The following is a 27,252-nucleotide window of genomic DNA, read 5'->3' on the forward strand; positions in this document are numbered from 1 at the left end:
AGAACTTCATGCTAGCTAAATTGCATAGGACATAATTCACCAGCCAGGATGTTCCTTTCCATCTGTCATTTCTCTGCCTGGATGTTTGATTTTAATCTTTCAGCCTGATTAGTTATATCTTTTAATATCAGTTTTGGAGGTTTTGGGGATTATTTTGGTCATTGGTGATAACAAAACCTGTTTCTTTGTAACTATGGTCCATTCTGGTTTTTAAGAGAGCTTTTAGAAGAAGAATTTTAAAATGCAGTTGTGTCATGCATGAGTGCTGACACCTTCGATTCACTAAGATGAATTGTCATGCTCTGGTGACCTGGGGTGTTTGTATTCAAGATCCACTGCTGTGTAGAACATGCAAACCCTTATACTGACCTCTCTAACTTTGATATCTGGGAGGGGAGAAGTGAATTAATCTGGTTGAAAAATCATTTCTAATTAGTATATGAAGGAAATGGTTTAAGGTTACCTTCCTGAGGGAGCTGGGGATGGTTAGTTTGGAAAAGAGGATGCTGAGGGGAGACCTCATTACTCTCTTCAACTACCTGAAAGGAGGTTGTGGAGAGGCTGCTGCTGGTCTCTTCTCACAGGTAATTAGTGATAGAACAAGAGGGAATGGCCTCAAGCTGTGACTGGGTAGGTTAAGGCTGGACAGTAGGAAACATTTTTTCCTGGCAAAAGTGGTCAGGGATTGGAATGTGCTGCCCAGGGAGGTGGTGGAGTCACCAACCCTGGGGGTGTGTTTAAAGGTGGTTTGGATGTGGTGTTTGTGGATATGATTTAGGGATGACCCTTGTAGAGTAGGGTTCTGGGTTGGACTTGGTGATCCTGAGGGAACTTTTCCACACTGAATGTTTCTGTGATTCCTTGTGAAGCATTTAGGAGAATCAGGATCTTAAGGGCTTGACCAACTATTTTGACTAATTTCTTGCACCACTTAGATGAAATAATTAACCCCTGGACTCTAATACATGAATAATAAATAGGAATAAACGAAAAGACCAAAGTAAGATGATTACTTTGAAGTTATTCAACTTTTCAAAGCACCCATCCCACAAACTGCACTTGTTACATTGTCTATCCTTTGAAAAAGACAAGGATGTATTGCAACACCAAATCATTTCACAGTGAAGTATTCTAAGACAGCTGAAATAGAAACTTTAAACCCAGGAGAATGCCTTACCTTAGAATGCTTTTCAATATTTTCAGTGATTTTGAATCCTCTTGTTGTACCTCTCAGTAAAAATAACACTTTTATTGTATGCACAACATGAATATTCTCCATGAATTGATTTTTGAGGTGCACAGTTTCACAGGATCACAGAATGTTAGGGGTTGGAAGGGACCTCTGAAGATCCTGCTCTAGCAGGATCACCTAGAATAATCACCCAGGAACACATCCAGGTGGCTTTTGAATGCCTCCAGAGACACAGACTCCACAAGCTCTCTGGGTAGCCTGTTCCAGTGCCCTGCCACTTTCAAAGTGAAGAATTTTTTCCTTATGTTTAAGTGGAACCTCCTGTTTAGTTGGAGAGAACCTGTGGGATTTATTTCATCCAGCCAGCTAGCCAAAGCAGGACTATCACTAACTCTAAATCAGATCAGACCTGGCTTATTCCATCCATGTGATGAAAACTAGCAAGGCTGAAGTGGCCTCCGTCTTTTTTGGCAGCTTGTTCCAGGGTTCCACTACCCTCCTTGGAAAGTCTCTTAAAACATTAGTGTTTATTACACATTGGTGTAATAGGATGTTTTGTTAGAATTTCTACTGAATTTTCTACTTCTGGTTTTAAAAGCTCATGGCTTGGCTATTCACATGACAGCATCTCAACTCAGTTTCTACCCATAAATCCTTTACTATGTATTTTGAAATCTTTTCAGCAGCTGCTTCAGTTGGACTGCTTCCTTCAGGACATTTCATATAGGCAGGTACAGATTGTGGAGTGTTAGAATGTTACACAGGCATCCCACAATTGCTTTTCTCCTATAGGATAAGCATGCCTTACACTTTTAATCCAAAAATGTCCTTTGCTTATGTTCCTATTTTCTATTTATTCATCCTCTCTCCTGCCCTGTAACAAAGCAGGTGTATGATAAAAAGAAGCATTTTCCTGACACAAGAATTGGAAAACCATTTCCACATGAAAAAATTATGAAACTATTCAAGGCTCTTTTCTTTCCAGACTTTGTTTCATTTACATATACCTTGAGAAGTATTCATGATTCTTTTGTACTTTCAGGTGACAGTTCTTGAGGTTAACTGGTAACTACTTGGAGCAATAGAAACTCATAAGGAGTTGTGAGAGTATGTCATGGTGTTCTACAGTCTATGCAATTTTACACTGCCTAGATTGTGTAAAATGAGTTATACCTATTTAGTCTAAATATTTCTTCATTGTTGGATCTAATCTATACCTACTTAGTCTAAATATTTCTTCATTGTTGGATCTAAGATAGTGTCCTGGTTTGAGGCCAGACAGATCCTCTCTTGCCCTGAGAGGGACAAAGAATGACCCTCACACAAATGGACTGAAGAGTGATGGAAAGATTAAATGGAAAAGCAATTGGTGAAACTGCAAAACACTACAAGCATAGTGGCAAAGATATCCCAAAGCATGCAGAGTCCCTTACACAACACCCAAAGGCTTCCCAACTCTTCCCTTCTCCCCACCTGAGGGTCTATCCAAAACCCCCAGGGCTCTTTCTTCCCCCCCACTGCCAGGCTGGTCTCAGGCTGGCCAGGTCTGAGACTGCTCCCCCCTTCTCCTCCTGGCATTAGGTCTAGACAGGACTAAGAGGCTTTGAGATACTCTCCCACTGTTACCCAAGAGGGGAGCATCTCCCATGGGAGTAGAGAGGGAAGAAAGAGGAAGAGAAGGACTTTGTGGTGGATTGATAGGTTGCAGGATTCATGGGTAGAAATACACTGATTCCTGTGTCCACCTGATTGGGTTGGACACTGGGGACACCAGAGATGTAACTGTTGTGGCAATAACAGGAGGCACCCAGCCTGAACTGCCACAGATAGCTATAGATTAAAAAAAATGCTAATTATTAGGATTTCCTGATGTCACATGCTTCAAAAAGACCTGTCAGATCTTCAGACACAGATGTTTTATTTCAGGACTGCTGTAGCTTTAAGCACATGGTGTGTTTCCTCGTTAAGACTTCTGTACATTTTATTCCTTTTTCATGTCAAGCCTTCATTACATTGAAAATTCTGGGGTTATTATTATGTTAAGGTATACTTGAGAGAATAAATCTGATGAAGAACAACTGAAGGAGCTGGGGATGGTTAGTTTGAAAAAGAGGAGGCTGAGGGGAGACCTCATGGCTCTCTACAACTACCTGAAAGGACATTGTGGAGAGGCTTCTGCTGGTCTCTTCTCACAGGTAATTAGTGACAGAACAAGAGGGAACAGCCTCAAGCTGCAGCTAGGTAGATTTAGGACATTAGGAGTGGAGGTTTGAGTCTATGCCTTTAAAATTTGTTACAGATTTCAAGCTGAAAAATAGAAAAATGTAAATCATAGAATCATTGAATCATAGAATCAACCAGGTTGGAAGAGGTCTGCAAGATCTTCCAGTCCAACCTATCACCCAGCCCTATCCAATCAACCAGACCATGGCACTAAGTGCCTCATCCAGACTTTTCTTGAACATCTCCAGGCATGGTGACTCCACCACCTCCCTGGGCAGCACATCCCAATAGCAAATCTCTCTCTCTGTGAAGAACTTCCTCCTAACACCCAGCCTGTACCTCCCCTGGCACAGCTTGAGACTGTGTCCTCTTGTTCTGCTGCTGGTTGCCTGGGAGAAGAGACCAACCCCCACCTGGCTACAACCTCCCTTCAGGTAGTTGTAGACAGCAATGAGGTCTGCCCTGAGCCTCCTCTTCTCCAGGCTAAACACCCCCAGCTCCCTCAGCCTCTCCTCATAGGGTTTGTGTTCCAGACCTCTCCCCAGCTTCATTGCCCTTCTCTGGACACATTCCAGTACCTCAACATCTCTCTTGAACTGAGGAGCCCAGAACTGGACACAGGACTCAAAGTGTGGCCTGACCAGGGCTGAGTACAGGGGAAGAATAACCTCCCTTGTCCTGCTGGCCACACTATTCCTGATGCAGGCCAGGATGCCATTGGCCTTCTTGGCCACCTGGGCACACTGCTGGCTCATGTTCAGCTGTTGTCACCCAGCACCCCCAGGTCCCTTTCTGTCTGGCTGCTCTCCAACCACTCTGTCCCCAGCCTGTAGTGCTGCTTGGGGTTGTTGTGTGTTTACACTATTGGGTGTAAAAAGGAAAAATAATGATTGTTCTAAACAATTTCATTTGAAGGATAGCTTCCATAAGATTTGCTTCTAAAAACAATTTTGGGTAGTGTGTTCTGCTGTCTCTTCTTGCTTCTTCACTGGGAGGATTTCTAACATGCTTTCACTGATCTTGATTGCATTGCTTGGTCTGGTATTAACCTTATCTGCTTCTCTCTCTCTCTTTGCTTTGCTAGGGGGGTCAGGATGAGGCAGGGAGGGGGAGGCAGGGAGGCAGCTTTCCTGGTCTTTTGGCCAGGGCAGTTTCTGTGCTGTTTTATTAATTATAAATACCTGTAAATATTGTATACTTGTATATATTCATTGCATTCCATTGTAGATTGTAGTTTTGCTTGTAAATACAGCTTCCATTTGCTTCCAAACTGAGCTACTCTGGTGAAGTTAATATTGGGGGGAGGGAGAGCAAGAATTTCAACCCACCACATTACAAAAACTATTGGTGCCCAACATGGGGCTCGAACCCACGACCATGAGATTTTCCTTCAAGGAAATATTTTTTTCTTGGCAAGAGTGGTCAGGCATGGAATGAGCTGCCCAGGGAGGTGGTTGAGTCACCAGCCCTGGATGTGTCTAAAGGTGGTTTGGATGTGGTGCTTGGGGATATGGTTTATGGGTGATCCTTGTAGAGTAGGGTTCTGTGTTGGACTTGGTGATCCTGAGGCTCTTTTCCAACATGAATAATTCTGTGTTTCTGTGAAATGTCCTCTGCTTTTGATTTTTTTCCCCTCACAATAGCCAAATATATTTAGATCTCATCTTCCTCGATTCAAATGATACATGACAAAAATGTTACTTAGGTTATAGATTTGAGGATGAGAAAATTAACACAAGGCAAGAGCAATTACAGTGCTAATACTGTTTACAATCTGGCTGCCTGACTGAGGCTGTGTTCTGGTCCAGAAAACACCACAGTAACTCCTTAGGCAAGATTTCAACAATACTGCCAAATCTATGGAGGGATGATTGCCAAATCAATGAGGGAATTGTAGTGAAGGCTAGCAAACTTAGCTGTTAGCTAACTGGCATGGATGTTGTTAGTAGAGAAGACAAGGATAAAAGAATGTCATGTAGACTGCAACAGTCTATACCCACCCAAACTGAACTCCATACTGGCATGTCAAGCCCTGTGTGATTATACAGGCTAGTCATATGGAAACCAGCATGGGTTTGCTGCAATTCTTCTATTATCCTTTCCTCTGTAATTAGACCTACTATAGCAAATTACTTCTGTGCTGCAAGTTGGGAGCTGCATTTGAACAGGGAGAAGTTGCTGAAAGTTGATTTCAGGAGAGGGGAAGGTCTGAAGCATCAGGGGCCATCTATTGCATTATTCATCTTTGAAAACTAAAGGGAATGTTTAAAGACAGGTCTAGAAGTAAACAGCTCCCCTCTCAGAGACCACTGGAGGTCAAACAGGCAATATGAAAATCTGTGTACTTCCTACATATGTACTTTCCCACAGAAAGCATATTTCACTGCTTTTGTAAAATACTCTTGATATGTCACTACTGAAGAGAAATAATTCTGTCTTTCACAGAGATTTTCAGGCATAGGTTATCACTGTTGTTGACTTCAGGAGAATCTGTTTGCAGATTCTGGGTCAGAACTGTTTGTGTACTCACCTTTAGGACTGAGAATTTGCCATGGAGATAAAGTACTGAAAGACCTTAGCCTGTTTCTCTGATGGTGAGACCCAAGCAGGTGACAACATCAGGGCAGAGGGGAAATAAACTTCCCAACTATGGCACACTGAGCACAAGCAGACCCAAAGTTTTGCTAGCAACCTTAGAACTGACATTCTTCAAGGTTTTGTTTTGTCAGTTGTTTGGCAGTTTGGTTTTTTGTTTATTTTGGGGTGGATTTAGGGTTTTTTTGCTGGTGATGTTAGTGATTTGTTGTTCTTTTGGGGTTTTTTGGGGGGCTTCGGGATTTTGTTTGGGGGGGCATATTTTGATAATTTCTTCATTCTCAGGGTGTCATTAAACAAATCCAAGTGCCAGGTTCTACACTTTGGCCAAAACAACCCCACGCAGTGCTCCAAGCTGGGGACAGAGTGGTTGGAGAGCAGCCAGGCAGAAAGGGACCTGGGGGTGCTGGTTGACAGCAGCTGAACATGAGCCAGCAGTGTGCCCAGGTGGCCAAGAAGGCCAATGGCATCCTGGCCTGCATCAGGAATAGTGTGGCCAGCAGGAGCAGGGAAGGCATTGTGCCCTGGACTCAGCACTGGTTAGACCACTCCTTGAGTCCTATGTCCAGTTTTGTACCACTCAGTTTAAGAAGGACATTGAGATACTTGAACATGTCCAGAGAAGGGCAACGAGGCTGGGGAGGGGTCTGGAGCACAGCCCTGTGAGGAGAGGCTGAGGGAGCTGGGGGTGTTTAGCCTGGAGAAGAGGAGGCTCAGGGCAGACCTCATTGCTGTCTACAACTACCTGAAGGGAGGTTGTAGCCAGGTGGTGGTTGGTCTCTTCTCCCAGGCAACCAGCACCAGAACAAGAGGACACAGTCTCAAGCTGTGCCAGGAGAAGTTTAGGCTTGAGGTGAGGAGAAAGTTCTTCATGGAAAGAGTAATTGACCATTGGAATGTGCTGCCGAGGGAGGTGGTGGAGTCACCATCCCTGGAGGTGTTCAAAGAAAGCTTGGCTGTGGCACTTGGAGCCAGGGTTTAGTTGTCAGGAGGTGTTAGGGATTAGGTAATAGATTAGACTTGATGATCTCTGAAGTCATTTCCAAGCTGGTTGATTCTATGATTCTGTGATTTTAATCTAATCTGTATTACTGGCTGACAGCTGCTGAACATGAGCCAACAGTGTGCCCAGGTGGCACAGGAGGCCAATAGCATCTTGGCCTGGATCAAAAACAATGTGGTCAGCAGAACTAGGGATGGAATTCTGCCATGTACTCAGCACTGGTGAGACCTCACCTCCAGCACTTGTGTGCAGCTCAGGAAGGATCTTGAGGTGCTGGAGCAGGTCCAGAGGAGAGCAACCAGACTGGTGAGGGGGCTGGAGGGAAAGAATTGAGGAAAGGCTGAGGGAGTTGGGGGTGTTCAGCATGGAGAGGAGAAGACATAGAGGGGACCTTATCACTCTCTACAACTACCTAAAAGGAGTTGTGTCAGGTGGGGGTCAGGCTCTGCTCCCAGGCAACTTGTGACAGGAGAAGAGGGCATGGCCTGAAACTGTGCCAGGGGAGGGTTAGGTTGGATATTAGGAAGAACTTCAGCAAGGCTGATCAGGCACTGGGATGGACTGCGTAGGGAGGTGGTGGAGTCGCCATCACTGGAGGTGTTTAAGAAAAGCTTGGATGTGGCACTTGGTGGCAGGGTTTAGCTGATGTGGTGGTGTTAGGTCATAGGCTGGACTTGATGATCGCAGAGGTCTTTTCCAGCCTCAATAATTCTGTGATTCTGCTTATAAAGGAAGGTGTTTATTTCTTTAAAAAGACATTGATTTTTCAACTGTAGTAGCTCAAACTGCTTTTGCTGTGCTTTGGACTCCAAATAAAAACTAATAAAAAATAATTCATAGAATGGTTTGGGTTAGAAAGGACCTTAAACATTACCTGGTTTCAACTCCTTTGCTATGGGCAGGGACTGCTCCTACCAGGCCAGGCTGCTCACGACCCCATCCAGTCCAGCTCTGAGCACTTCCAGGCTTGGAGACTCCACAGCTTCTCTGGGCAGCCTGTTCCAGTGCCTCACCACTTTCATAGCAAAGAATTTCCTCCTAATGTGTAGTTTAAATCTAACTCATTCAAGCCTGGAGCCATTGCCCCATATCCTATAATTGCATGCCTTTAAAAAAAAAAATCCCTCTCCAGCTATCCTGTAGAGTCTCTTCAAATATTACAAGGCTGCTGTAAGTTCTTCCCAAAACCTTTTCTTTTCCAGGTTGAACAATCACAACCAGCTCAGTTTATCTTTCTAGGAGAGGTGCTCCAACCCTCTGATCATCTTCATGGCCCTCCTCTGGACCCACTCTAACAATCCCATGTGCAGACATCTGTTGCTCTTCCCTTGTACCTCAACACTGCTACACTGTCACAGAAGTCCATCAGATTTGTCAGGCACAGTTGCAGAAGCCGTGTTGGCTGCCACCAATCATCAAATTTTTCATGTGCCTTAGCAGACTTTCCAGGAGGATCTCCTCCATCAGTTTGCAAGGCACACAGGTGATTCTGATTGGCCTATAGTTCCCTGAGTCTTCCTTTCCTCCCTTTTTGAAAATGGGGGTTGTGCTTCCACTTTTCCAGTCAGGAGGAGCTTCACCAGACTGTCATGATTTCTCAAACACAATAGAAAATGACTTAGCAAATCCATCTGCCAGTTCCCTCAGGACCTGCAGATAGATCCCATGGATTTGTCCACCCTCAGATCCTTTAGGTGGTCTCAAACCTGATCTTCACTTATAGTGGGTGGTTTATCATTTTCCCAGTTCTTGCTCTTACCTTCTGTGCCTTGGGGGTTCTGATTAGAGCTCTTGCCAGTGGAGACTGATGCATTGAGTACAGCAACCTCTTGTTATCCCTGGTGACCAGATCTCTTCTTTCCTTTTGGTGAGGATCCATCCCTTTCTCAGTCTTTTATTATTGTTAAGCTCTTCTTGTTTCCCTTGATGTCCCTGGACAGATTTAACTATCTCTGGACTTTTTTCTTCCTGACCTGGTCTCTGGCTATTTGGACAACTTCTCTGTATTCCTCCCAGGATACCTGTCCTCGTTTCCACCCTCTGTAGGCTTCCTTCTATGCTGGAATTGCTGAATAGTTATATATAGTGCTTTGTATATATTGACTGCCACAGTCATGGAAAAAGTAATATTAATATCCCCATCTCGTCCTTTCAATGAACTGGGGAAGAGACAAAAAATTGCTGACTTGCAAAAGCAAGACAGATTTAAATCTTCCCAAATATATCCAAATATAGCCACCTGACAAATTGCCGTGGAGATGAGCTATACATGCTTGCCGCAGAGAAGAAGAGTTTCCAGTACATTTATTTTCTAAATTTACCTACTCCTTGATAAATGAGACTGAAGGAATTTATGACCTACTTCTACAGGAATGCAGGTGCACTTAAATGCACACTGGAGCTTCAATGCAGAAGTATAGGTGTTTAGAGAATTATCCTAAAATGGCAACAGAAATTTATTCCTTAACTCTTAAGATTCTTTTATATGAATCTTATATCTCATATAGTCAGACCTCTACCTTGGACTAAAAGTATCTCTACTGCAAGAGAAATCTTTATTGTGTTTGAGAACTTCGCAAAGCTGTATTGGAGGCTTGCTCATCAATACAAATAAAAGATCTGTGCAGCTCTCTGATTTGTTTAGACATCTACACAATTCCATTTACGTGTCCCAGAGAGGTAATCTGCAGTGTTATGTGACAGCATAGTGCTGAGAGGGACAAACCACCCAAAGCCACTGCCCTGCTAGCCTGTGTGGCTAGTCCACCAAAGAGGACAAGCTCAGCCATATCTCCAAAGGGGCATCAGTTTTGCTGTGAGAATACAGAATTTTTACTTTCTTATTCTAAGTGGTGATACTTGCAATTTAGAGTTGAGTTTTGTCTGATAATCAAAGCTTAACTGCCAGGTCTTCAGCATTTCACCTTCAAGGGTCCCTTCCAAACTGCTGCGTTCTGTGATTCTATTCTGTGGGCTCAGCTGTGGTTTTGTTACCAGCAATGTTACAATTAGATCTTAGGGTGGGTTTTCTTGCCTTTTTTTAATCCCTTGATGGAGCACTTCTTCTTCCTGAAACTTAGTTCCTTGAATATTATTTGGAGCATGAAAACTCCACTTTCAGGGAACACAATGGGCCAATATCTTGTTATGACTTTGTTGAGTTATGTGAGTTTAAACTAAAAAATGCAATTATTTCTGTGCTAGCTTCTAAGTACATATTCAATTAGAAACACAGCAGACAATTTATTTCCACAGAGTATAAGTTGTCACTGCTAAAATTAAATCTGTGTTTGGAACACTTGGCAAAGGTTAAGCTTGTATCCAAAAATGCTCTCATCAAAGGGAGTATGCCTTTTGTTTGGAAAAATCCATGGGTATTAGAAGTCTTTAAAGCATCTATCTCACTCTTTGTCTCTAGATAGGAATTACCTTTTAACTAAGGACCTAGGAAAAGATGTAGTTTCCCCTAGATCAGTGTCCAAGAAGAAGATCAGGCAGTGTATCTGTAAAGAGTAGGCCATCATTTAAGGCAGGCATTCGAAAGGTGACTATCTCACCTGTGTGCTTCTGACTGTCGAGGATGAGTGTGCAAGCTTCACGGAGCAGTGGGGTGTACATGAACCTTCCATTTTTATCTTGGTCTTTCTTTACTTTTTTCTAAGTTCAAGGTCAGACTTTCTCTGGATGATGTTATAGATGCTCTAAAATCAGTGGTAGAAGTTCACAGAATCACAGAAACATTCAGGTTGCAAAAGAGCCTCAGGATCACCAAGTACAACCCAGAACCCTGCTCTACAAGGTTCACCCCTAAACCAGAGCCCCAAGCACCACATCCAAATCACCTTTAAACACAGCCAGCCTTGGGGACTCCACCACCTCCCTGAGCAGCACATTCCAGTCCCTGACCACTCTTGCCAGGAAAAAATGTTTCCTAACGTCCAATCTAAACCTACCCAGTCACAGCTTGAGGCCATTCCTTCTTGTTCTGTCACTCATTACCTGTGGGAAGAAACCAGCACCAACCTCTCCACAACCTCCTTTCAGGTAGCTGTAGAGAGTCATATGGTCTCCCCTCAGCCTCCTCTGTTTCACACTAACCATCCCCAGCTCCTTCAGTCACTCTTCATCAGATTTATTCTCCAGGCCCTTCACAGCTTCCTTGCCCTCCTCTGCCCTGGCTCCAGCACCTCCACATCTCTCTTATACTGAGGTGCCCAAAACTGAACACGATACTTGAGCTGTGGCCTCACCAGAGCTGTGTACAAGGGGACAAAAACCTGATAGAGGATTACAACTTCATCTGATATATGTTCAAATCCTGAGTTTTTTATTTGATCTATAATAAAGAAATTAACTGAATATAAAGATATGGCACAGATACAGAATGTAAAGATACAGAATGTAAAGATATGGCAATATTAGGAGCATGATTGTTCCTTGGATTTTGCCTCATGTGTATCTTTTCATTTTTTAATTTGAGAAGGGAAGCAATAAAAACTCTATCCACTTTCTCTGCAGTGGAAGTCAAATGGCATTTTTATTGAATATTTCTAGTGTCCACTTAGCTTTTAGCATGAAAACAATCCAAAAAATCTCCTGTTCATGAGTCCTTGTGTACCACTCTGGAAAGAAAATGCCTCATCAAGGTTTGTTTCTGAGAAGGGCATGAGTTTGAATTTATAACTTTTCCTGTGGTTTGATTTGGTTTGGTTTGGTTTGGTTCAATATTACATTTCTTATCCTTGCCATCATTTGCAAGGTCCCCCCAAGTATGCTGTCAATGATTTCACATGGAGGTTTAAATAATGCATATATAGCACTTACATAAATAAATCCATTATAACTTTTTCTGTGTTTTTTTGCTTTGCTTTGTTTTTTCTTCTTACATTTCTTATCATTGCTGTTGTTTGCAAGTCCCTCCCAAACATGCTGTCAATGATTTCACATGGAGGTTTAAATAATAGATATATAGCACTTACATGAATGAAGGCTTTCCTTTGGTTTATGCATTAGGCTTTAAAGAGATGAACATCTCAGATTTAAAGCATGAAATCTTCTTATAAAATTTGGCCTCTCCCCTCTGAAGATTTTATCTACTTAATAGAAAGAGGCATAGGTACTTAATAGAAAAAGGGTCATTTCTCCCCTTTTTAATTGCATATTAAAAGGATGTTTGGGGTGGTTTTCATTGTCTATAATCCAAATGTTTATCAAGCAAAAGTTTATAAACCTCTTCCATAGTTTCCATCATGGAAATATCCACATGCCTCACTTTTGCTGGCCCTTAAAAGTCCATTGAGCCCAGAAGTTAAGTATAAGCTGCTTGTGCAAGGTTAAAATGGTTAACTCTTCATTATCTGGATAATATCAGTCTGGAAAAGAGAAGGTTCTGAGGTGACCTTCTTGTGGCTTTCCAGTATCTGAAGGGGGCCTACAAGAAAGCTGGGGAGGGACTTTTTAGTATATCAGGTAGTGATAGGACTGGGGGGAATGGAATAAAGCTGGAAGTGGGGAGATTCAGGCTGGATGTGAGGAAGAAGTTCTTCCCCATGAGAGTGGTGAGAGCCTGGAATGGGTTGTCCAGGGAGGTGGTTGAGGCCCCATCCCTGGAGGTGTTTAAGGCCAGGCTGGATGAGGCTCTGGCCAGCCTGATGTAGTGTGAGGTGTCCCTGCCCATGGCAGGGGGGTTGGAACTGGATGGTCCTTGTGGTCCCTTCCAACCCTGACTGATTCCATGATTTTATGATTCTAAGATGGTGCACTGAATACACCAGAATGATACCAAGGATTGTGACCCAAAGAAAAATGGGGGGAAATGTTAAAACATACATAAATTAGATGTAAAAATACACAGTGAGTGTGCCACAAAGGGAAGGTCAAAGGTGAGGGATGGATACATCTGCCATGCACTAATGTAGAGCACTAATCCCCATACTTACTGTGCACCTGGCAGTCCCCAGGCAGCATGGCAGGGTCACAGACTACAACCTTGGGAGGGTTTGTGAGCCCCTACCAGAAGGACTCCAGCCACAGGCAGTTCAGATAGAACTATTCCTTGTGCATTCCATGTTCAATCTATTCCTTTTCATAGTCATGTCAAGAATCTCCCTTCACAAAATTTGGTGGAGTAGATTTGACTTCAATAGTTGTTCCTCTCGCTCTAGCACACTGTCGGTCACTTTCAGAGCCATGTTACAGCTATGTTCTCTCCTTGTTCTAGTTTAAGAAAAAGAAACACTATATCCATCATAATAAGAGATACACACCAGTAAGGACCATAGATAACAGTGCAAAAATGGAGAAGACACATTTATTAAACTCTTTGGGGAATTACTTTAATAATTTTAGGCAGAGTTTCAGTGCTTGATAAAAATGTGAATCAGTGAATCACAGAATGTTAGGGGCTGGAAGGGACTTTGAAAGATCATCCAGTCCAGCCCCCCTGCCAGAGCAGGATCACCTAGGCCAGGTTACATATGAACAGTCCTGAGGTAATATCTCTGCCATACTTTTTTCTTTCTCATTTTAAATGCCTGCTTTAGCACGAAAGCATGCTAGCAAAATAAAGGCCGAGGGGAGTAGACGAGCTCTAACGACTCCTTGCCATTATACAGCCACTGTGCTTATGTTTGGTGTGTTAGTGTTGAAGTCTTTCCAGTCTGAATTTCATGTGTGCCACTTAGCTTTTTCTTATTTCAAATGCCAGCTAATGCTGTTCTTCAAATATAGGCTCTAGGCCAGAGGTGTTCCTTTGTAGCCAATCCTTGTTGACTCACCCTCCAGAAGTGCTCAGGTTTCCTGTTGCCTATCTGACATTTATTTACTATCCTCACTTTGAAAAGAGCATGCATTTGTGTCCTGGGTTTTTCCATTGTGCAATCATGGCATTTGAGCATGCATGATGGAGCTGTTTTTCAACAGTCCCAGAACCAGTCCCAGCAGTTTGAGAAAGAGGAGGCTGAGGGATGACCTCATGGCTGTCTTACAACTACCTGAAAGGAGGTTGTGGAGACCATTGGTGCTGGTCTCTTCTCCCAGGTAATTAGTGGTAGAACAAGCTGTGACTGGGTAGGTTTAGACTGGACATTAGGAAACATTTTTTCATGGCAAGAGTAGTCAGAGATTGGAATGTGCTGCCCAGGGAGGTGGTGGAGTCCCCAAGCCTGGATGTGTTTAAAGCTGTTTTGGCTGTGATGCCTGGGGCTATGGTTTAGGGGTAAACCTTGCAGAGCAGGGTTCTGGATTGGACTTGGTGATGCTGAGGGTGTCTTCCAACCTGAATGTTTCTGTGATTCTGTGACCTGCAGCTGTATGACAACTTCAGGATTGTTGATTTTTCTATTTTGAATATTTTTTTGTTTGTTTCTAATCTGTGTGAAAGAAAAGACTGGTTTGTGTTTTGTTTGTGACCACTTGCAATAAGGTCTGCTGCATTTACAGCCCTCTAGAAGCAGTGGTTGAAAGTTTAATTGCTACTGTCCTCTCTAGAGGTCTATAATGAAACCATCTGCTCTGGTACCTCAGAGCCTCTCCTAACATGATGGGTGAAATTCCAACATAGATCAAACCTGTAAACAAATGATCAGCTTTTGTGACAATGAAAAGGGAAAGATGATGTTCCACTGGATTAAGCAGTACCCATGGTGATGTTCAGTGTTTTAATAGCCTGGGAAAAACAAACAAACAAACAAACAAAAATAGGAAAAAATATTGAAGATATCAAAATATTGAAGATCCTGAGAACTTGAATACCTTAAATGAGCAATTGCCATAAGAACAGAGGCAATGATTAACCAATAATGCAGAATCACTACAAGTAGCATTCTTTACTCCCCTTATATAACTCTAAATTTTGAATGCTCAGGAACAACTAGAGAGTAATTGAGCAAAATTACTGGGAAGCAATCTTAAAAACAAAGCTAATGTTTTAATGTATAATGAATGATGGAGTTTGAAAAGATAGAATTGTATTCATTATGCTGTTATACAAAAGGATGCTAATATCTTCTCTCAGATGCAATATTCACTCTGCTCTCCTCAAATGCCCTTTACCTATGACATATTCTGAAGCAGCAGCATGGACAGTTGGTAGAAGTGATTTGGAAATGCAAAACCAAGAGGGCCAATGGTATCCTGGGGTGCATTAAGAGGAGTGTGTCCAGCAGATCAAGAGAAGTTCTCTTCCCCCTCTGCTCTTCCCTGATGAGACCTCACCTGGAATATTGCATCCCTCCCCAGTTCAAGTGGGACAGGGATCTGCTGGAGAGAGTCCAATGGAGGGCTACGAGGATGCTGAAGGGACTGGAGCACTGCCCTATGAGGAGAGGCTGAGAGCCCTGGGGGTGTTTCGAGAAGAGAAGACTGAGAGGGGATCTAATAAATGTTTCTAAATATCTGAGGGCTGGGGATCAAGAGGGAGGGGACAGGCTCTGCTCAGTTGCACCCTGGGGCAATGGATGGAAACTACAACCTCAACATGAGGAGGAACTTCTTCACTGTGAGGGTCCCAGAGCACTGGAACAGGCTGCCCAGAGAGGTTGTGGAGTCTCCTTCTCTGCAGCCTTTCCAACCCCATCTGGATGTATTCCTGTGTGACCTGCACTAGATTCTACAGTCCTGTTCTGCCAGGGGGGTTGGACTGGATTTCCAGAGGTCCCTTCCAACTCCTAATATTCTGTGATCCTGTGAAAGCCCCTCTTTTTTGTAATTGTAAACATGAGTACTTTTACTTAAAAAGAAGGAAATTCAGCTACTTTTTGTGCCTTTGCAAATTGGTTTGCCCTAAGGTTTATATTCGGGGGGTTAATATTTCAAGGAAACAAGGTAGAGAGAGGTACAGGCTAAAACCTTGGTTTCATTGAGATCAGTGAGGTCACTGCAGCAATTTCTCCCTGTTTAAATTGGAAATATGAGCTGTTTGTTCCCAGATTGGAAGGTGCAGCTATGAAATGAAAGGGTGATGTGATTTCCCATGGAAACCTACAGCCCTGCAGACTGACTCTTGATCTGAAATGAGGAGCTATCACCAGTGACCAGAGATTGCTGCAGTGGGAGCCAAGACAGCTCTCAGGGCACATGGTGATTTTCATCTCAAAATGCATTCCAGTGACAAAGGATATTTTTTTTTGCATAGTTTTTTGATCTTTTTCTTAGTGACCCAGTGGACTATACACTGCACCGTGCATTATTAATCATAAAACACAGACTTCTGTGTTAAAAGTTATAATCTATTCTTATTAGAAGGCTGTAATTTCCAGTTCAAGATACTCTGGATTTATTATTTTCAATGTTTGGTGTCTCATTTATACTTTTTATCTTTTGTTCTCCAGTATTTCTGGGTTTTTCTTGGTTTTATATTGCCTGCTCAGTTGCACCCTGTGATAGCACATGGGGTGATGGATGTAAACTCCAGCACAGGAGGTTCCACCTCGACATGAGGAGGAACTTCTTCACTGTGAGGGTCCCAGAACACTGGAACAGGCTGCCCAGAGAGGTTGTGGAGTCTCCTTCTCTGGAGACTTTCAAGACCCATCCGGATGCATTCATGACCGACCTGTGCTAAATTCTATGGTCCTGCTCTGGCAGGGGGTTGGACTTGATCTTCAAAGGTCCCTTCCAACCCCTAACATCCTGTGATCCTGTGATCCCAAGGTATAGTATATATAGGTATATATATTGCCTCATAAGGTATAGTCCTATGGAGAGAGTTGGGGCTGTTCAGCCTGGAGAAGAGAAGGCTCCAAGGAGACCTTCTTGTGGCCTTCCCGTGTATGAAGGTGACCTACAAGAAAGCTGGGGAGGGACTTTTTTGGGTGTCAGGTAGTGACAGGACTGGGGGGGGGATGGAAAAAAAACAGAAATGGGGAGATTCAGGTTGGATGTTAGGAAGAAATTCTTCCCCATGAGGGTGGTGAGACACTGGCACAGGTTGCCCAGGGAGGTGGTGGAAGCCTCATCCCTGGAGGTTTTTGCAACCAGGCTGAATGTGGCTGTGAGCAACCTGATGTAGTGTGAGGTGTCCCTGCCCATGGCAAGGGTTTGGAACTAGATGATCCTTGAGATCCCTGCCAACCCTGACAATTCTATGAGTCTAGGCTTCGGAGAAATATAAAGAAGATGTGGCATCTAATAAAACCATTGCCATCTTTAGTGTTTTCAAAAATTAGAGCTTCAAAGAGGTGTTATCTCAGTATTCATACATCACTTACAGGTATTTAAAATAAATTATTTCATTTATTTCAGGTTTTCAGTTCTTCATATGCCCTAGAATCCTTTCAAAACCTGATGCTGAGCTTTATGATTGTATTTCTTTACAGTAAGTTTAGATACTCTTTTTAAGCTCTGCTCTCTGTTAGAATTCACAGGACTTTATTTTTTATTCTTGGACATGTGGGGTTACACTCCCTAACAGGAAAGTAGGAATGAAATCTGCTGTGCAAAAGTCTGTATCATTATTGGGACCTTAGCGTAACCTTAGGAGACCAGAGTGCATGGAGAGAGGAGGGATTCAGTTCAGCTAGGCTTTTTTGTTTCACTTTATTCCATTTTAAATAATTAGGAAAAAAATATAATATAACCTCATGTGAGCAATTTTATCAGGGCAAAATCAAAAAAGAAAGATTTCCCTCTGCTTTCTTTTCTGCTGTCAAGGTAAACCCCCATACACAGTAGTGTCATCTTATGAGAGTGCAGAGAGATTTCCTTTAGGATTTTGATGAAATTCACTGCTCTGCACAGAGCTGGCATTCGCCAGCCATCTTGGCTTAGCTTTTCCTGTAGGGTGGCATGCACAAGAGAGAATGGGTTATTTGCAGGATAAATTTGATGAAGAGTAACTGAAGGAGCTGAGGCTGCTCGGTCTGAAACAGAGGAGGCTGAGGGGAGACCTCATTGCTGTCTACAACTACCTGAAAGGAGGTTGTGGAGAGGTTGGTGCTGATCTCTTCTCCCAGGTAATTAGTGACAGAACAAGAGGGAACAGCTTCAGGCTGCGACTGGATAGGTTTAGACTTGACATTAGGAAATATTTTTTCCTGGCAAGAGTGGTCAGGGATTGGAATGTGCTGTCCAGGGAGGTGGTGGAATCCCCAGCCCTGGGTGTGTTTAAAGGTGGTTTGGATGTGGTGCTTGGGGCTATGGTTTAGGGGTGAGCCTTGTAGAGTAGGGTTCTGGGTTAGACTTGGTGATCCAGGTGATTCCAACCTGAATGTTTCTGTGATTCTGTGTTTCTGTGATTTGAATGTGGCCCCCTGTTTTGGCAGCCATGACTCAGCAAGTCTGCTATAGCTGTTAAATTCTTACACACCTTTCCCCAGCTTAACTGGGAATGCTGGGACAGATACTTAAAATTTGCCCCTGTGGTGGGTTGAAATTTCCCTCTCACATTAACCACATCAGACTAGCTCAGGTGGGAAGGAAATGAGGCAGTATTTTACAAGCAAAAACTACAGTCTACAATGGAATGCAAGGAATATGTACAAATATTGTGTCAGTGTGAGCTGAAATTCCCCCCCACCGACAATAACCAGGCTAGCTCAGCTGGAAGCAAATGCAAGCTGTATTTACAAAGCAGAATCTACAATCTATGATGAAATGCAATGAATATGTACAAATATACAAAATTCACAACATTTACGAATATATACAATCAACAGAAAAGCACAACCAAGCTCCCTTTGCTTCCAAAGGGGACCCTTCCCAAAGGGGCCTCCCTCTCCCAGGAGCTTCCCCCCCACACCCCCCTGGACAGAGAAGCAGAGTTAGTTAAGCAGAAAGTTGTTAACTTAGCTGCCAAGGTCAGTGTGTTATCTTCAGCCAGAAGAGAAGAAGAAACAGCAGCCAGACAGCCCAACGCCCCCACTGCCGAACGCAGAATGTGCAGAGTGCCTACTTTGTTTTGGGTAATAGTTCTTAAACATTTCTATCTATCCAATGGAAGTGTTTAGAACAATCAGTATTTTGCTTTCTTACACCCAATAGTGACTTATTTACACTCTTTCACTTTCTCTGTTCTGAACTTTGCAAGGAAAAATTAAAAAGACAGTTTCAAACCATTACAAATATACAGGATTTACAGTATTTAGCGACATGTATAATTAACAGAAACAGAAAAAAACCCTCCTGGCCAAAGCCAGGAAAGCTGTCCCTCTGCCTCCCCCTTCCCTGCCTTCTCCAGACCTCCCTGGCAAAAGGAAGAAAGGACAAGAAGCAGAGAACTTAGCTTTCAAGGTCAGTACATTATCTTCTTCAGCGAAGAAAGCCAGAAGAGAAACATAGAAGCACCCTGCTGGACTGCCCAGCAGAGAAACAAAGACAAGACTGAACTTTGTTTTGAGTACTGAACCTTAAAGTTTTCTCTCTCTCCAGTGGAAGTGTTTAGAATAACCATTATTTTCCTTTCTTACATCCAATTGTGATTTATTTACATTCTTTTACTTTTCTGTGAAAAGAAATTAAAGGTACAGCCTTAAAACCACCACAGCCCCCTGATTTTGAAGGTAGTCTGTACAAGAGGATTTCTCCTTGGATTCATCCAACAGGAAGAACTGGATGCAGACTGATGTGAAGAGAAAATAAGCTTCAGAAGGTGATTCAGTCTGCCAAGTCTCAGCTTGCAATAGAGAGAACTTCCAACCAATTTTTCTAAAATGAAACTCTGCCTGCCAGGAGTACTTTGTTTTGGTGGTTCTCCCTGAATATCCATGTAAAGGATATCCAGGAAAGATTCCCAACTTCCCAAGCAGACAGCTTACCAGGTTAAACTGGGCACACAAACTGATTCTTGTGAATCATTTAGGAACAAGTTCTTTACTCTGAGGGTGGTGGAACACTGGAACAGGTTGCCTAGGGAGGTGGCTGAGGCGCTGCTGACTGCAGGGAGGTCAGACTGGATGAGCTTTGGAGTTCCCTTCCAGTCTGGACCATTCCATAATTCTATGATTCTATGTAAATACTCTGATAGGGTCCCTAATAGTTATAACATCACAGAACTATTTAAATTCCTTGGTATTTCACTTACCTTTGACATGTTAGAGACCTGTGGATATCAGGAAGTTCTTTCCTATGAGGGTGGTGGAACACTGGCACAGGTTTCCCATGGAGGTGTTTGAGGTTCCTTCCCTGGAGATCTTCAAGGTGAGGCTGGAGGAGGCCCTGGGCAGCCTGATCTAGTTGGGGATGTCCCTGCTGACTGCAGGGAGGTCAGACTGGATGAGCTTTGGAGGTCCCTTCCAGCCTGCGCCATTCTATGATTCTATGATTCTGTTTATGCTATTCATTCACATTTTTCATTTTCCTTTTCCAAAAACTGTGTACTTTTTCCTGGTTGCTTTGGGCTTTTGGGTTTGGGGTTTTTTTTGGTGAGATTTCATTCCTATTTTTTAAATCAGGCAGCCACTAATTCTACTTTTTCTAGCACTAAAAACTCATTTAGGAAAATGAAGGGAAAGATTAAATGAGCAATTTAGAAAACACTTACTGGAGTATGTTTTGAAAATTAATTGTGGTTTGTAAGTTATGTTTAGTTGTTTGACTCTTCTCTATTGTAAAAGTTCTGATGATACAAACTGGGGGGTGGCTGACACCTGTCAGGCTGTGCTGCCATCCAACATGACCTGGACAGGCTGAGAGCTGGCTGCAGGCAAACCTCATGGAGTTCAATAAGGACAAGTGCAGGGTCCTGCATCTGGGGAGGAATAACAACAGGCACCAGGACAGGTTAGGGCTGCCCTGCTGGAAAGCAGCTCCACAGAGAAAGACCTTGGAGTGCTGGTAGACAGCAAGTTCTGCATGGAAGAACAATGTGCCCTTGTGGCCAAGAGAGCCAATGGCATCCTGGGGTGCAGCAAGAAAAGTGTGACCAGCAGGGCTAGGGAGGTTCTTCTACCTCTCTACTCTGCCCTGCTGAGACCACAGCTGCAAACCTGTGTCCAGTTTGGGGCTCCCCAGTTCAAGAGTGACAGAGACCTGCTGGAGAGAGTCCAAGGGAGAGCCAGGAGGATGCTTAGGGGACTTGAGCTTCTCCCCTGTGAAGAGAGACTGAGAGCCCTGGGGCTGTTTAGTCTGGAGAAGAGAAGGCTGAGAGGGGATCTGATCAATGTCTATCAATAGCTGAGGGGTGGGTGTCAAGTGGAGGGGACCAGGATCTATAACATTGATAAGACAAGGATCTTGTTTCAAACTTGAACAGGGAAGATTTCACCTCAACTTGAGGAGAAACTTCTTTCCAGTGAGGGTGACAGAGCCCTGGAGCAGGCTGCCCATGGGGGTTGTGGAGTCTCCTTCTCTGGAGACTTTCAAAACCCCATCTGGATGCATTCCTGTGCAGACTACCCTAAGTGATGCTGCTCTGGCAGGGAGGTTGGACCTGATGATCTCTGGAGGTCCCTTCCAACCTCTGATATCCTCTGATACTGTGGTACTGTGAACTCTTAACTGTGTAATTATTTTTATTATAACAATTTAGTCTTAGAATCTCAAAAAACCTTTCCAAACCTTAATTAATTGAAAGAATCAAAGTGATGCTGCATCCTTACTGCAGTGGCAGTAGATGATTTTTCTTCTTTTCAGTGCCTTAGTGGAATTTCTGAATTATCTAATTAGACATGCAACAGAAAATTCAAACCCACTCGATTTCCATGCAGAAATAACAGTTCTTCTACTAAACAAACATGCATAAAAACAAGTACTCCAAAGACACAACACTTAAAATGTCATCTCCATTCCTACATCTTAATGTTCTTTTTACTCTTGGAGGTGTGTGAAGAATGCAGTGTGTTCTAATTCATTCATTCATTGATCACAGAATTCTTTTTGGTTTACAGAATGTGTAGTTTTTGTGATTGTCAATATTCCTTCCTAGTTCTTTTTATGCTTATAGTTCATTAATTACAGAATTCTTTTTGGTTTACAGAATGTGTAGTTTCTGTGACTGTCAATATTCCTTCCTAGTTCTTTTTATGCTTATAGTTCTGTTGATGTTTTGTTTTTCAGGCTGGCTTCATGAGCTAGGGAAACGAATTGAGTCTCCTTACTATGAGAATAATACCCTAGGAGGTCCATCAATCAGAAGTGCCTATATAGCTGCCCTGTATTTCACCCTCAGCAGCCTCACCAGCGTTGGATTTGGAAATGTTTCAGCCAATACTGATGCTGAAAAGATCTTCTCCATTTGCACAATGCTGATTGGGGGTAGGTACAAATGTCTGAGGAAGGGGGAGGGAATAGGGGCAGGTAAAATAACACATTTTGCTAAAAGTTTTTACCAAAAAGCAACAACAACATCAGGCATGTGTCTGGAGACAGGACAGAATAAAGAAGGCTGTTTGGTGAGCCAGAGTTGATTATCAGAAGCAAAATGCAGTTTATCACTAAGTGGGTTTTACCACATCACTGCTTTGGAGTAGCTTCAGAATGCAATGTTTTTGTCGTTTTTGGTAGTATTTTTGTGTTAATTACCCAGTCACACTGCTGGGGAAAGCTATGTGCTCATTTATGGTCACCATCAGAGCACTGGAGCAGGCTCTTCAGAGAGGTTGTGGAGTCTTCTTCTCTGGGGACTTTCAGGACCCATCTGGATGCATTCCTGTGTGACCTGCACTAGATTCTGTGGTCCTGCTTGGGCAGAGGAGCTGGACTCGATGATCTCCCAAGGTCCCTTCCAACCCCTAACATCCTGTGAGCCTATGGTCCATATGAGCACCTCAGCACAACTAGTGATCTGGTGGCACCTGCAGAGCTTGGTAAGGCAAGGCCACTAGAGGAAGACCTTCAGCTCTCATTTTACCATCATCTCCCTCCTCAGAAAATCATCTGTTTTAGTGTGCATCACACAACTCAAAGATGTAGCAGTGGGTGTGAAGGGTTAAAGTAAATCACCACTAGACTACTTTTTTCCTTCCTCTTTTTTTTTTTTTGTGCTTGCCTAATTGGTGTGGAAAATTAATAGGTACAGAGGAATGCAAACTGTGTTTTGAACCTATATCACACTTCAGTGCCCTATCTACTTTTCAGCACTGTTTTCACGATAAAGATAGAGCTATATACTGTTACTAGCTCTTCCATGGTTCACTTAGCCTGTAAAAAATTTCAACACTCCAAGGTAAAGAATTTTCTGCCTGTTTCTACCATATAAAAGTGTTATTAACAACAAAAATGCATCCTCTCCTCCTCTTGTTCCCAGCTGTCTCTTCTCACACTGGACTTCTGTAATTTGCCCTACAAGGTCAGCGTCTTGCTCGTCTTGTTTATAAACCAATTCCTTTGTCATTCTGAGGAGGCTTCAGCTTTCTTTCAAGGACTATAAAGATAGCTGTCCCTTAGCTTTTTTGGTAGTTTGCTCAATAAACCATTTGAAAATGTCTGTATTATATTCCTCACATCAATATCACATGACAGGCAATCCAGCCATGATTTTTTTCCACTAACAACCAGCACAGACCTTTGTGCACATACAAACCCAGACCAATTGCATCTGTAAGCATTTCTTCAGTTTTGCTTCTGGTCTTTTTATTCCCCAGAGAGTCTCTAATTGTAGATGAACTCCAAGATGTCAGAATTCTCTGACAAACCATTTCACACCACATTTGACATTCTCAAGCAACACAAGAAATCACCTTGTCAGTTTGAATATATATCTTTATTTTTCCCTGAATTTCTGCTTTACTTCTTTTTTTTTCTGTTGTTTTTTTTTTTTTAACATCTTATTCCCCAGAATATGGTAGATGGATAAATGTCATCTGCAATCTCATTCTACTACACATGGTCCCACACTTATATGAGTTCTCTTAAATAGTAGATGCTAAATGAGTATTTGAGTCCAGTTTTCAGACTGATTGATATTTTCTCATTGGAGATAGCATGCTGCCTAAATGTGTTTAACTGTTTTCCTTTTTTACCTTACACTATGAATGTAATTTGGCTTGGGTGTTCTTTTGCTTGGTACCCTGACTAGATAATGTCAGATATGGTATCATCATATCCTAGAACTGTGACTGTTCACAGTACACAGTATCACAGTACATGAGAAGTTGGAAGGGACCTTCAGAGATCATCAGGTCCAATCCCGCTGCCAAAGCAGGATCACCCAGGGTAATCTGCACAGGAATGCATCCAGGTGGGGTTTGAAAGTCTCCAGAGAAGGAGACTCCACAACCTCTCTGGGCAGCCTTTTCCAGGGCTCTGTCACCCTCACTGGAAAGAAGTTTCTCCTCATGTTGAGGTGAAATCTTCTCTGTTCCAGCTTGTCCCTGTTGTTCCTTGGCTTATTATTGCACACCACCAAGAAGAGCTTGGCCCCCTCCACTTGACACCCACCCCTCAGCTATTGATAGACATTGATCAGATCCCCTCTCAGCCTTCTCTTCTCCACACTAAACAGCCCCAGGGCTCTCAGTCTCTCTTCACAGGGGAGAAGCTCAAGTCCCCTAAGCATCCTCCTGGCTCTCCATTAGATTCTCTCCCTGTCTCTCTTGAGCTGGGGACTGCTAGTGACACCAAAGAAAACGAAAATGCATAATCATATGAATACTGCTGTGTATTACTCAGGGAGTCTTTCCATTCAAGTCCTTTGTTACCTCTGTCTATCAGGAAGCTGGGTTTCTATGTTACATTTTCATCCCCACCAAGTCACTCCACATAGCACATAATTTCTGTCCTCCCCAGCTCTGATGCATGCCTTGGTGTTTGGCAATGTGACTGCCATCATTCAGAGGATGTACTCCAGATGGTCCCTTTATCACACAAGAACCAAGGATTTGAAGGACTTTATACGGGTCCATCACCTGCCCCAGCAGCTAAAGCAAAGGATGCTTGAATATTTCCAAACCACGTGGTCTGTCAATAATGGAATTGATTCCAATGAGGTAACCCAACCTGGGAGGTTATGTATTTGATGGCTTTGGCTATGGACTGAGAGTCAGGGAGGGAGGTGTGGGGGATGATTTCCCATTTGTGATGCTTGTGTTTTGTGTGATGTTAGATATAAAAAGACCATGTCTAAAAATAAAGCTGGGTTATCCCAGGAAAAGGGTATCCTATAGAAACATCTGATGGTGAGGATCATATCATGTATCAAACACTCAAAGTCCTCCATAGTCCTCAAATGCTGAAAAGGCATTCAGCAGCAGCAGTGTGGATGCTGCCAACAAGCATCTTCTTCTTTTGCCAAACAAAATATCTATTATTTTAGGGCTGTTTTTAAAAGGAGAGCCTTCCTTTAAAAGGGACTTTGCTGTCCTTTTCTCCCTCTTTAATTTTCTTTGATTCTTTACAATATTTTGAGCAAGTGATTCAGCCTGAATTTTGGTAGTAATATTTTTTTTAGTACTGCAGAATGTGACATGTGAGTGGAATCAAATGACAGATTTCTGGTAGTGTCCTCATTTGCTTGTTTTAAGTGAGTTATTCATAGAATCATAGAATGGTCTGGGTTGGACTGGACCTCCAACCAGGTCATCTAGTCCAGCACACAACCATGTGCAGGTTATATACTACTATACTGCAGCTGAAGCAATGGCTCCTCTCTGGTGGAGTGTTATTTGAATGAGCCATTCCCTTCAAAATTCTTGTTATCTATGTCATTAAAATCAGAGCCCAGTAACTTTTAGAAAGCTACAAAAAAACAAAAAACAAAAAAAAAAAAAAAACAAAAAAAAAAAAAACCAAACAAAAAAAAAAAACACCACCAAAAAAAAAAAAAAAACACTTACGTGTCAAAATTTTCCTGGATTTAGGTTAAGGATTAACAACTTCCATATCTAATACACCTTTAGTGGTACTAAAAGTAACTGCTGCACTAGAACAGCAACCTCTGGAGAAACCCATCAGTATTTCATCATTTGCTGCTCATCCACAAACTGCTGGCAGCATTGGCTGGTTGCATTTCTCAGCTGCCAGATCCTCTCAAGCTACAGAGAATACTATGCCTGTGGGCTTGCAGCCTGCATGACCCAGAGCTCTGCCAGGAGGCAGGCAGTATACTTTGCACCAGTGGGACTGGCACCTGAAACCACCTGAAAAGCTCCACCCAAAACTTCTGTGGTGCCTTTACAAAAAGAAAAGAATTGAGATATATGTCAGCCCTAGAAGACTGTCTCTAAGCAGGAAGATGTTTCTCTCAATGTTGCCATCCTGCAGCAGATCTTCTGTCAAACACATAGAGATGTTAGGAAGTGTGGGCTGCTCTACACTGGAAATTTGTCTAAAATTAAGACCAAAGGAAAATAGGAAGATCTTATGGCCTTTTAGTTTCCACCTTGTGTCCATTTCTTTTCCACCTCTCTGTCAGTGCTCAGTTGCATCATCAGAAGCAGAAAAACAGTATAATTTATGACTTACACAAGCATTTCAAAGAAAATCTAGAGTTTATTTTTTCCTCTCTCTATACACTGGCATATACCTGAACAGCCTACTGTGTTCTAACAGATGAGAACAGCTTGGACAAGGTTAAACTGGGCATTAGGGAAATTCCTGCACACTGTGGTGTTGACTTTTTTATAAAGGCATATTTTAATTCATGTTTTCCCTGGAATTTGTCAGTGCTTATGACTGTAAATATTTGCAGCACATATCTCACCAAGGGGATAAGAAAAAACAAAATAAGGGAAATCTTTGCATGTGCACCACTATAAATCAGACCACTGCTGCAAAAAGGGGAAAAAATATTTTACTGTTTCTCTCCTTTTTTTTCCTCCCTTTTTCCTTTTTTTCCCTCCCTTTTTCTCCTCCCTTTTTATCTTTTTTTTTTTCTGTTGTTGTTTTTGGACAGCTTTTAAAAGACTTCCCAGATGAGCTGCGTTCAGACATCACCATGCACTTGAACAAGGAGATTTTGCAGCTCTCCCTTTTTGAGTGTGCCAGCCGTGGTTGCCTCAGGTCTCTGTCTCTGCATATTAAAACCTCCTTCTGTGCTCCTGGGGAATACCTCCTCCGTCAGGGAGATGCCCTGCAAGCAATCTACTTTGTGTGCTCAGGTTCCATGGAAGTCCTGAAGGACAGCACGGTGCTGGCGATTCTTGGTAAGCTGATAATCACAGGAAATCAAAGAGAAAGAACACTCCTTCCATGTAGGAGGTCCTTTCTTTCTAACTGAAGGCTTAGCATGTCTTGGTAGACCAATGGGAAAGAATTTGTTTCAGTTTTAATCTGCTCTTCACAATATATGGACATTTATTATTGTGATAGGACAAGGGGCAATGGCTTCAGATTGGAAGAAGAGAGATTTTGATTAGACAGTAGGAAG

The 27,252-nt window shown here is 42.8% G+C and overlaps 1 protein-coding gene across 1 annotated transcript in view; it reads left to right on the forward strand.

The window, feature by feature from the left end:
• The window catches only part of KCNH8 (potassium voltage-gated channel subfamily H member 8), a 247,748-nt gene that overhangs the window by 166,034 nt on the left and 54,462 nt on the right, over positions 1-27,252 (forward strand). The window contains exons 8-10 of the mRNA XM_054384755.1: positions 22,005-22,202; positions 24,675-24,874; positions 26,779-27,028. Coding sequence (XP_054240730.1) covers positions 22,005-22,202; positions 24,675-24,874; positions 26,779-27,028 — 648 coding nt within the window. The remainder of the gene's footprint in view (positions 1-22,004; positions 22,203-24,674; positions 24,875-26,778; positions 27,029-27,252) is intronic.

Source organism: Indicator indicator, chromosome 11 (genome assembly GCF_027791375.1).
Source record: "Indicator indicator isolate 239-I01 chromosome 11, UM_Iind_1.1, whole genome shotgun sequence".
Taxonomy (NCBI): Eukaryota; Metazoa; Chordata; class Aves; order Piciformes; family Indicatoridae; genus Indicator; species Indicator indicator.